Source organism: Egretta garzetta, unplaced genomic scaffold (genome assembly GCF_000687185.1).
Source record: "Egretta garzetta isolate BGI_Z169 unplaced genomic scaffold, ASM68718v1 scaffold2, whole genome shotgun sequence".
In the NCBI taxonomy this organism is placed as follows: Eukaryota; Metazoa; Chordata; class Aves; order Pelecaniformes; family Ardeidae; genus Egretta; species Egretta garzetta.
The window spans coordinates 3,233,378-3,244,605 of NW_009258894.1; the positions used below are offsets into that span (position 1 = coordinate 3,233,378).

The window sequence follows — 11,228 nt, forward strand, 5'->3', positions numbered from 1 at the left end:
CAGCGACGCTCCAGCGGCCGGAGGAGCCGCTGCTCAGAAGTTACTCCACCTTCGCCAGTTTCCGGAGAGACTCGTGCGGCTGTGGGGACTTAAACCTTCGCTGAGGCGTGTCTAACGTCTTGGAAAGATGATTTCCAGCATTGGCGCCGTGGGCACTGTGTCGCTCTTGAGAGGCTGCCCACAGAAGGCCAAAATAAAAACCTTGTGTCTATGGAGAGGAGTAAAATAATCTGCGTGCGCAGCAGTGTTTGTCCATTCTTGTTTACTGTGGTCGGGGTTTGTTCCTTTGCAATATATCTCTACTTTCTAGCTCATAAGTAGACATGTAGGAGTGAGCTGAACTGCATTAAGTGGACTAGAAAACAGAACTGTGAAGTTTTTCATCTTGGAGTCTTTTGTTCAGCTTCAAATTATATGAAGTTATATGAAACCTTTAAAGGAGCCTTTTTATAATCCTTTACTAGTTTGTATGTTCCCTTTCAGAAAGTTGAGTGTGGAAATAAGGGTGGCTGCAGTCTTCTGAATTGTGTAGCCATGTGTATGTGGTGCTTGGCATTACCATCTTACACTGTTTTTAAATTCTCATATAGCTGGAAAGCCTTAGCACTGCTGTAAAGATCAAGAGCAAACCTTCAAAGTGGTGATTACAACAAACCTGAAGGAGTGATGCATTTGACTCAGCATCTTAGGCTCCTACTTCTGTAGGAAACCACCTGTATGAAACTTCTAGGCATTGACAAAAGGAATTGAACTAACCTGGTGAGTGATGAGTATATGGACTCATCATCAGGAAGGTGAAGAGGTTTAAACATTTCTTCTTATTACTACATGATTATGAAGCATTAATTTTGTAGGGTTTTTGAATGTATAATGAAATGGGTTGTTTTTCAGGTTTTTTCTTTCCTCTTGGCTAGCAATATGTTGGGGGGTGCCTTTTTTTCTTTTTTTTTAGTGCTTCATTCATGTCAGGCTAGTTCTGTCTTCTGATTTTGCTTTCTTTGCTGACAGGTGGCCTCTGAAGCAGGTCTTACAGGATTATTCTAAATGTCTTGTGCTGAGTTTAGAAAGTCATCATCTGGAGCATAGAGTCTGCTCCTTCTCAGTATTACAGAAGCGTCGTTCTACCTCTTACTTTCTTAACCTCTCACATGTTGTTTTTTTATGTGCATACAAATACCTTCGTGAACACTGCAGGCTGCTTCTCTCCCATGTCCTGTTAAAATCTGATTGAAAATTTTACACAGCCTCGTGAATTTAGATGAATGCAAGGTGTGCAGTGCCACCTTTTCACCACTTGAAGTCTCTGCCATGTGCTATGGATAGGTAGTATGGCAGTAGAAGTGGAAAATAAAGTCTGGGTAGCAAGCTTTTTCTACTTTAATGCAAAAAATTAGCATCTTGGCAAATGGTTGTGGTAATACTAAAATACTAGTTAATTTATTGTTTACTTTTGATTAAAACCTACGTATGACTTGTACAAGCCTTATCCTAATTTGCATTTTTTGTACCAGTGTTCCTGTCTATCCTCACCAGTTCTTGCTCGTTTTGTACCATGTTTGTACAAGAAGTCAGTGATGTACTGTGAAATGAAATGTTTGTTTCTTTCTGCTCAAATTCCAGAATGCCGGGACTAAGCTGTAGATTCTACCAGCATAAATTTCCAGAGGTGGAAGATGTAGTGATGGTCAATGTTCGGTCCATTGCTGAAATGGGAGCCTATGTCAGCCTGCTAGAGTACAACAACATTGAAGGCATGATCCTTCTCAGTGAACTATCCAGAAGACGTATTCGTTCCATAAACAAACTGATCCGCATTGGGAGGAATGAATGCGTCGTAGTCATAAGAGTTGACAAAGAGAAAGGTATTTGGGGATATTGTGGGCAGTATCAAGATTGAATTCCTAGAGAGAAATGCAGATAAACTTAGGTATTCTTTGGGTTTTCCAGGAGGTCTGGGTTTTTTCAAGACTTTTAAGCAAAATACACCATCATTATACCATCTGATGTTTATGATCATTCTTCCATTCCTCTGTGTCCTTTGGGAATTGGGTTAATGAAGGTCAATCACATCAGTGCAGATTTGCTTAAGTGAGTCCTTGCCAGCTCAATGTTTGGTCAACAAACCATAGTTAAGTGGATTTTTCGTTTGATATCTATGTAGATTTTCTGAGACCTAGCTGAAGAGAAGGATCATCTGATGTAGTGGTTAAAAATCTAAATGGTGAATATCTAATGCTGACAGACGATCCTGTGCATTAACAAGTCTTGAACCTTGGCTATAAAATATGACATGTATGTAATTGTACCGTATGAATTCTGTAGAAGGTTACAGGTTGAGATTGTACAGGCAACTTTGTCTTTTCCTGTCTTCTGAACATTTGAATAGTTTATTCTAAAGGGGTTTTTAATATACTTTCTATTTAGAACATGTCAGATTTTGATAATACAGCTCCATGCAATCTTTAAATCTATATCTAGGTATAAAGAAATAATGAAAATAAACACTGAGCACATCTACTGGTAACCTGACTGTTGGTGTGATGTTTCTCAAGTAATATGCTTCTCTAGAATATTTCTGAAACTGCAGTTAACTCTGAGATTAAGTAATGAGTGATGAGATAAGAAAAAGCAGAGAGGAAAAACAGACAAGAAGAAACTGATTTCAGATAGATGTGAAGTAAAATAAGTTTTCCAGCATCTCTAATGAAAGGATACCTCCTCTTAGAAATTAATTTCATTCTTATATTAACAGAGAAACACATCTGTAATTCACATAGCAGTCTTCATATAATCTTTTGGGGAACCTATAGTTTGTGAGAAGTAGGTGGAGGCCTTTTCAAATTTACAAATAAATGGTTCAAAAGAGTTTTTTTTCACATACTGTTCTCCCAAAAGGGTATCCAAGAGTTACAGTCAGAATTTGAGGCCAGGCCTACTTCATTAGGAAACTGTTCGGAGCTAAACTGATGGGGCGCCAACCTTGAATGAAATCAAGTTGAGCACTACAAAAGTATGCATCAAACCTGCTTCTTTGTATGCTGGTGTGATTTTTGCCAAAACTGTGTACAGTGTCAGAAAAAGGATCACTCTCTGCTGAAATACGAAATTTTCTTCCTGGTTTGTAGAGAAAACATAAGGCAGTCATTTTAAAGAATGTTGTACAAAAGATGAGCTATTGTAAGTATTTACAGTTGAAAGAATAATTTAATATGCTAGTTTGGATCATGATTTGATCAAATTTATTAAGGTTAGGGTTTTTTACTTTCTGTAGCAACAGATAGATATAGTGTAGGCAAGGGGCAAATGCTGAGCCAGAGTTTTAGTTCTTTATGCTTTTCTTCTGAAGCAGTTAAACATAGTTTGCACAATGCCTGACACTGTGAAAATGGTTTTCCCCAATAGGTTATATTGACTTGTCAAAAAGAAGAGTTTCTCCAGAGGAGGCAATCAAATGTGAAGACAAATTCACAAAATCAAAGACTGTAAGTTGCTTTGCTAGATTCAGTGTGTGGCCAGCTTCTTTCCTGAGCAACTAAAATGCACAGGCATAAGATAATACAAAGATAAAGTATTGTTCTCATTTAGTAAGCATACTCTGATTCTCATTTACCCATGCAAATATATATAATCAGCTCATCTGTACCTGAGTGCTCTGATAAGCTGCTGCTTAATTGATGAGTAGATCAAGTAATATGTTTGAAAATCTGTGATGTAAAGGGGGGGTTTTAAATGATTAGAAATCCAAAAAGCATATGCTGGTTTCGGCACTCTCTGGACAAATTTTATTGAAGAGGTGTGCAAATAGTTTAAGGCATCAACTCCCACCCTAACTACTGTGTGGTCTTATGCTTCTGAGTAGAACACTTACTATTAAATACTACTTTGATTCTAACTTTTCTTTGTATGCAAATAGACTGTTTAACAACTTGATAATACTTTTTGCATCAGTTTCCATGAGAGAATCGCCTAACTACACGGTAAAGGTTTAGGTTAATAAAGTGGTTTTGCTATTTTGTAAGTTCCTAGAGCTCAGTATGTAATTTGTTGCTAAATATAGGGAAGGATTGTGTTGCAACATCACACAGCGTTTAGAATCAAAACACTTTATCATTGATATTTTTTATTGTTTATTTGCATCAACAATTTCGGTTGTGGACTTTGATCTGTGGAACTCAATTTTACACTGTACAAACTCATAGTAAGAGTCAGGCATTACATGAGAGTAATGGGTAGGTGTGTGGGGGGGTTGTTTTGCTTTGGTTTTTTTAATACCCCTTTTGTGTTCAAGGTTTACAGCATCCTTCGTCATGTTGCTGAAGTCTTGGAGTACACTAAGGATGAGCAGCTTGAGAGTCTGTTCCAGAGAACTGCCTGGGTATTTGATGACAAGTACAAAAGACCAGGATATGGTGCCTATGATGCATTCAAGCATGCAGTCTCGTAAGGACATATTTTCTACTTCTAGGGGTTTATTTCATAACTGCGGAGAAGTATTTCCTGGAATAGATCTATCACAATGTTCTTTTTGGGGTTTGGGGTTTTTTTGTCCCTGAATCAGTATGTAGAATGTACTGGTCAAGTAGAGCTAGTAAACTTTGACATCTGTTTATTGTAGGTTTTCTGTATTCTTGCTTTCTTTAAGTTCCCAATGCTTTTGAGAAAGAAGGCTCAGAGTTTACTTGTTGTTATCCATCTTCAAATGTGCTACTCTGTTATGTCAGTTTTTTAAAAGTAGTAATTGAATTTGATGTGGAGAAATCCTAAGGCACTTGGTGAATAATGTAAGAGAAACACATAATTACAACACGAGAGATTTCTGTTGCTACAGATGAGCCTGTGACATTTCTAATGGAAGAAGAAGCACTGATCTTGGTTTTTCTGTCAGAATTTACCTGTTCCCAAGCAGATGTTACCAAACATGTCTAGCTCTGTGTCTGAAGATATTTCTACTCACAGCTGACTGTCACTCTTCCACTGCACAGGCAGAATTTTTCTTTTTTTAAATGCAACAAGCTGGCTTGCACTTCCAAACATAAAGAATGGGAATGGGGTCATGAACTTAGAAATGGAATTATGAACAGAAAGAGTTGGAAATTGTGATGCTAAGGCAGTATGCACTGAGATTGCTTTTAATTATTTTATGGAGTCTGGTATTTTAATTTGCTTTCAGAATTAACCTGTTTGTCTCCCATCTAAAGATTTTATTGCGAAATTGGCAATCCAAAAATAGGTTTCTTAATAAACATTTCCAATTTTACCCTTTTGTAGCACATAAACGTATGAGTGATGAACTTGAGTTGAACACTAGATGGCAGTAATAAAATTTTAGAAATTGTTTTGATTTAAAGACACAGGGCACTTGGTAGCATTTTAATTCACTTAACATGTCTGTTTTTGAGGAAGAGACAACTTGTATCCTCATTTGGACTGAATATGCTCTGTTTCATAGAATAATAATTATTTTATAGTGATAGCAAGTTTACTAGTAAGAGGCAAATCTGGGCACATTGCTGCAGAAACAATTCCAGTTCATTCTGTAACTGCTGAATACTTAGTTATACACCTGTATACTAGAAGAAGAAAGTGTAATTACATTGGCTGTTTCAGCTTCTCTTAAACTCAGAAAAATTCCTTAACACACATGCCATTTGTTGCTCATCTACTGTTCAGGTTGGGAGCACAAACTTCTGAAACTGTTCTCAAAACATGTCTTCATCAGTAATGCCTTAAGATTTTTGACAATGGACTGCAACTTTTAACTTCTATTTGTTCCCATTGTGCTACTACATAAAGCGATCGAGGTTGAGCAGAAAAATGTAGATATTGCTGCCTTTCTATGCTTGCTGAAATGTTTTGCGGAGGCTTAGCATGCCCTCCAAGAATTTGACTTGCTACTTCTTTCTTAGTACTGAGGATCAGTGTTTTGGGGTTTCACATAGAAGGATACTGGTTGCAAAATTTTTGAAGTGTATTTATCCCTCTGATCAGTAAAACTTAAACATCCAGCACCTATTTGTTGAATTCCTACCAAATATTCTTGGAAGTAACTTGAAGATTTAACAGAATAAATTGTAAATAAGGAAACAAATTTGCATGTCCAATAAATCACTTCTGCCATATGGGTTCATAGTTTCATATGTACAAACTCTCATATTTCTGGGTTCTAGTTGCTTGTATTTGGCCCATCTACTGTCTATACTCAGGATATAAAATCATAAAAGATGATGCTTTATTAGGAGCAGAGACCAATCTCCAATATTGCCTGGTTTTTGGGCTGGTTTAGTTCATAGCTAAACAGTAGAGGAGTTTGCCTTTGTGATCTCCAGATTTTAAACTATTAGCTTGTGATCTAAAAAAAACTTCATTCTTCCTTTAGCCAAGAATGTAGCCAGCAGATAAGTATCACTGTTAAAAAGGAGTACAGAATAACATGGGATGAGTATAGGTTACTATGTAGAATGACAAAAATCTTCTTTTTGAATGGAACACTAAAATAAGTCAAAGGCCTCAGATTCAAAATGGATTCTCTTCCATGCGATATGAGTTTATCTTCACATTAGAGGGAAGGTAAATACCAAGCAGGTAGATATTTTTTTCGCTCTGTATATCATGTACAAAAAAAAAAAAGGTAATTCAGATCTGCCCTTCCAGGAACAGGTAGAGTAAACTGCTTTTCTACTTTGTTGTTAAATGCTTCCTGTAGAAAATATTTTGGAAATAGATGTGTTTATGTTCTTAGTGTTTCAATGGACTCTTAAGAATATTTCGTGTTTTCATTGCCTAGTAGATATCTATGACTATGCATAATAATATTGAAATAGTACCAGAACTGAATGTTGTGTCATGTTCTGCTTCAGTGTAACTTCTGTAACGTTGCTTTGCTTGGCTCAGAGACCCTGCCATCCTGGATAGCCTAGATCTGACAGAGGAAGAGAGGCGTGTATTGATCGACAATATTAACAGACGTCTGACACCACAAGCAGTCAAAATTCGAGCTGGTGAGTTCTTTCCAGATGTTCACTGACATGTTCACATCTAGACACTTAGTGTATCTTGTTGCAAACCATAAAATTCCTTAAAACTAGTGTTGGTGGTGCTGATATTTGAGTGGAACTCTTCTTCCAAAATTAAGACAAGGATTGCTTGCAAAATGCCTGTGTGGGTTCCATCTCAAAGTCCAAGGTGGTTTGGCTTTTATTTTTTCCCCAAACTGCAGATTCCTTGGGACGCAAAGTACTTGTTCTGATATGTAATGCAGTCTATCATATTGCACTGACACACAATGAATTTATATATTTTATAGTTATTACTGCATCTACAATATTATTTTTCATTATTCAAAGTGTTAAATTCTTTGGTTCCTCAACAGGATCATTGATCTCTGTCAGCACAGTTAGGGCACTTGTCCATGAACATGTGAAAATACTTTGACTTTACTCTGAGTGTGTTTCTGATTGGTTGATTGCAAACCATTCGGCAGGATACATTAGCTCAAGCCTTGCATCTCTCTAATGTATTCATAAAGTGTATGAACTGATTTGTCTCTTACTAGCTCAGTGAGGGGAGAAAAAGCACATGACTGTACTACTTAAGAAGGCATACTTTAAAACTGTGAATCTGGCTGTACAGCTAACTGAACAGCCTAAGAACATGCTTGCCATCAAGCAGTCAGTGTAGCAGAGTCACATTTTTTAACAAGATTGAGAAATTGCCTCTGCTCTGCAAGGGTATATTGAAAAGCATTAGTACTTGTTGATTACTGTGGAGAGGAGAAAAGATAAGCCATATCCACATGACAAAGAAGTCAAGGAGAGAGTGCAAAAAGTAAGGTAATAAAAAAAAATTCCTTTACCTATTACTTTAGATCACAATGAGTTAATATAGTTGACTTCAAAAATGCAAGTGGGATTTGATTGCCATAAAGTATGAAATTGTCAACATAAACAGCACTTAGTTTTGAGAATAAAGTTACTTGATTATAATGTTCTTTAACTTCCTTCATCTTGCCTATTTTGTTGTGATTTTGCCCAAGTTTTTAATTTTGTCTTCAAGGCAAGCATAAAAATGTTCCATTGGTTTGTATTCTCATCCTGAGGCTGACTGGTATGTCCTTCTGTGAATTTGTTTGTGAAAGCTGAGAATTAGCAGGTTGTTGTTAGTCACCTGAAAGTGAGACTAACTTCTCTGTGTAGCTTAGTCTTGCACCATTGCTACATAGGTAAAGAAATCTTTGTCTTTAGACTAATCGGGTTATTACAGATATGACCAGCATTAGTCTATACCTTAATTTCCAAACATCTACAAAAAGCTATAGCTAATTATCACTGTAACAATGTGTTAATATAGCTTACCTTAAAAAAATAATAATTCCAGTGCTCCTGAAATGATGCCTCTGTTGTAATTGCTGACAGAATTCCATGAAAAGTCAAGAAAGTGAAATACCTTCCTCAGCTTTGGGAGCTACTGAGGCTCTCATTGTGGATAAGCATTGGTTACTAAAGAGCTTTATTAAAGCTTAAGTTAAAAAGCTTTAAAGAGTCTATTGATTTTGGTAACTTTAAAGTTTTATTATTTGTATTCCTCTGTCCTAGATATTGAGGTTGCCTGTTACGGTTACGAAGGCATAGATGCAGTAAAAGAAGCTTTGAGAGCAGGCTTGAACTGTTCCACAGAGAATATGCCCATTAAAGTAAGTTTCTGTCTTAATAGTGAAATGAAAAGCAGTTTTCTGATGCTCTCAGGTACTAGTAGCATGCAGTTGCAATTGTTACAATCGCATGGCTGAGACTGGGAAGCTGTGTACTTACTTTCTGGTTGTTCTCTATCGGGTATGCGACACACCTCCTTTCAGCTGTGTGCTGCCAGTTGTTCCTGTGACTCTGCTGTGGCTTCCCAAGTTCAAGAAGCTGGATTTATTCTGTTCAATTTATTAAAGTCTAGTATTGGCACACTACATATCTACGACTCCTTTATGTAGCCTTAGGTAGGGAGCAATATATTTTATTTTCAGATACAAGGTTATGTAAGAAAAGGAACGTTTGGTCCACATATGTTGGAGTGTTGGTAGAATGGCTACTGTACTCAGCCTCGTTTTTCTCCCTAGTGATTTTAGGATATTGAGTGCATTACTCAACAATTGGCTTCAAAAAAACTTGAAAGTACATCCTTGTTTGAAAATGGTTTCTTATAATGACTTCTTGTAACAAAAGGAAAAGTTTACTTATCCAGTCATCTTAAAAAAAAAAAAACAACAAAAAAACCCCAACCAAACAAACAAACAAAAAAAAAACCCACCACCACCACCCAAAAAAAACCCCAAAACAAAACCTAACCAAAAAAACCCAGCATACTGGTTGTCACAGTCTTTTAATTGTTTGAAAAATTATGTGATAGGCTGTGTTACTGATCTGCAAAGTGGATATTCTTTCTGCTCAGCAATATTTGTGTAAATAAGCATACTATGTAGAAATAACTGATGCTGATGTTGGAAATCAGAGAGGCTGTGTGCTTGCTTATCTGCTATTTCCATCCAAGTTGTTTACACTTTTCTAGAAAGGGTTTTTCTAAGGGGAAAATGTTTCCTGTTCTGTGAATTGTACATTCAGAACTGCATTGCTCACTTTGCTTTTGAGATTTTTTCTTTTTGTCTTTTGTTACTGAGTTTTCTTTTTTCTTTTTTTTTTTCCCATCAATCCCTACAATGTGATAGATTAATCTGATAGCCCCTCCTCGTTACGTGATGACTACAACAACACTGGAGAGAACTGAAGGACTGTCTGTTCTAAATCAAGCCATGGCTGTAATTAAAGAAAAAATTGAGGAGAAGAGAGGAGTCTTTAATGTGCAAATGGAGGTAAGAGTACATTATGTCCTAAAATGTATTTCTTCTTACAACATTTTAAAGTACAGCAAGATCAGTAGTACTGGGAGAAATTTTAGCAAAAAGGTATTAAGAAACTAAGAAACCCCTAAACTTCTGTGTTTCTTAAATGGCCCAAAATTCTAATTTTCCTGGGTTTTATTGTGTGACTTCAGGTTGTATTTTATCTCATGCTCTTTATGTAGAATCAGAGCCTAAGAGATGTATAGTCTTTCTTAATGACAATTTACCATGTTTTCTGGTTTTGCGGGTTTTTTTCAGCCTAAGGTGGTTACTGACACAGATGAGACTGAGCTTGCAAGGCAGTTGGAAAGACTGGAGAGGGAAAATGCTGAAGTGGATGGAGATGATGATGCTGAGGAAATGGAAGCCAAAACTGAAGACTAAATGTTCTGGGATATTTAGAAGAGAGACCATTTAAAAAATGAAAGACCCCGTTGCAAACACTCTGGGCTAAATATTTCCAGTATTGAAAACTTCAAATACTTAAGTGTTTTACTGTTTTAGAAAGACCAGTATGTGAAAGGCTCTTCTAAATAACATTCAGTGCAGCAACTTAGACAAATTGAATCCTTTGAAGGGAAGGTGCCTAGTCAAATTGAAGACACAGATCTGGCCAGAGGGAGGTTGCAGCCCCATGCTTAACATTTTCATACATAACAATTCCTAATTGGTGATTACAGCTCAGTGCATCCATTAATGATCTTTCCTGGGAGCCCTAAAACCAAGCAAGCTGAACAGTTCCATACAGAATGTATTTGAGCAAATATTCAATAAATTTCTGGGCTATGTAACTCCCAAGATTTTTTTTTTTTTTTTTTCCCTCTTGCCACATGGCCTAGAGTGATACAAATACAAAACCTGGAAGGGTATGATCGGTGGGTGACTTCCCTTTAACATTGAGAGGGCTCTCTTTCGTTTGCTTTAAATCAAGCCAAGAATGAGTGGAACAAAATGTTTTTCTTGCAAGTTTGTTGATGCAGACTTGTTCAAAATAGCATTTCCTTTGGTTTTTATCTGCGTTTAAGGACTGATAACTTGAAAACTTTAAACATACCTTGTTACCATTCCAATAAACATAGCTGATAAATGAAAAATTACGTATAGTTGCACTTTGCTGCTACAGGTGAATATAGCAGGAGCTTTAATGAACGTACTCATACTTCAGAACAAGACAGTGCCATCTTCTGAGCTCACTGCTGCATGACCTTCAATTCTGCCTACCCTAAATCTCATTTGCACTGAACTGAGGTATTCACTCTAGAAACAACCTGTTTATCTTCTCTGAAAAAGAGAAACAAGATATGCTTTCCATGTTGGAGTATAAAAAAAAAAAAAAGGTGGTCTG

General features: G+C 36.7%; 1 protein-coding gene across 1 annotated transcript; it reads left to right on the plus strand.

Annotated features, from left to right (window-relative positions):
- The first annotated feature begins 6 nt into the window (after positions 1-6).
- Positions 7-10,662, plus strand: EIF2S1 (eukaryotic translation initiation factor 2 subunit alpha). The gene is made up of 8 exons (XM_009634176.2): positions 7-759; positions 1,621-1,862; positions 3,403-3,482; positions 4,289-4,440; positions 6,892-6,998; positions 8,592-8,689; positions 9,710-9,853; positions 10,142-10,662. The coding sequence occupies exons 2-8, from the start codon at positions 1,622-1,624 to the stop codon at positions 10,265-10,267; spliced, it is 948 nt and encodes a 315-aa protein (XP_009632471.1). The 5' UTR covers positions 7-759; position 1,621; the 3' UTR covers positions 10,268-10,662.
- Positions 10,663-11,228: the final 566 nt, after the last annotated feature.

Excerpts from the sequence above, each read along its gene's own strand:
- EIF2S1 (XM_009634176.2), top strand. The coding sequence starts at position 1,622 with ATGCCGGGACTAAGCTGTAGATTCTACCAGCATAAATTTCCAGAGGTG. Across the intron at positions 4,441-6,891 it reads GCATTCAAGCATGCAGTCTC|AGACCCTGCCATCCTGGATA; the intron begins GTAAGGACATAT and ends TGCTTGGCTCAG. Across the intron at positions 6,999-8,591 it reads AGCAGTCAAAATTCGAGCTG|ATATTGAGGTTGCCTGTTAC; the intron begins GTGAGTTCTTTC and ends CCTCTGTCCTAG.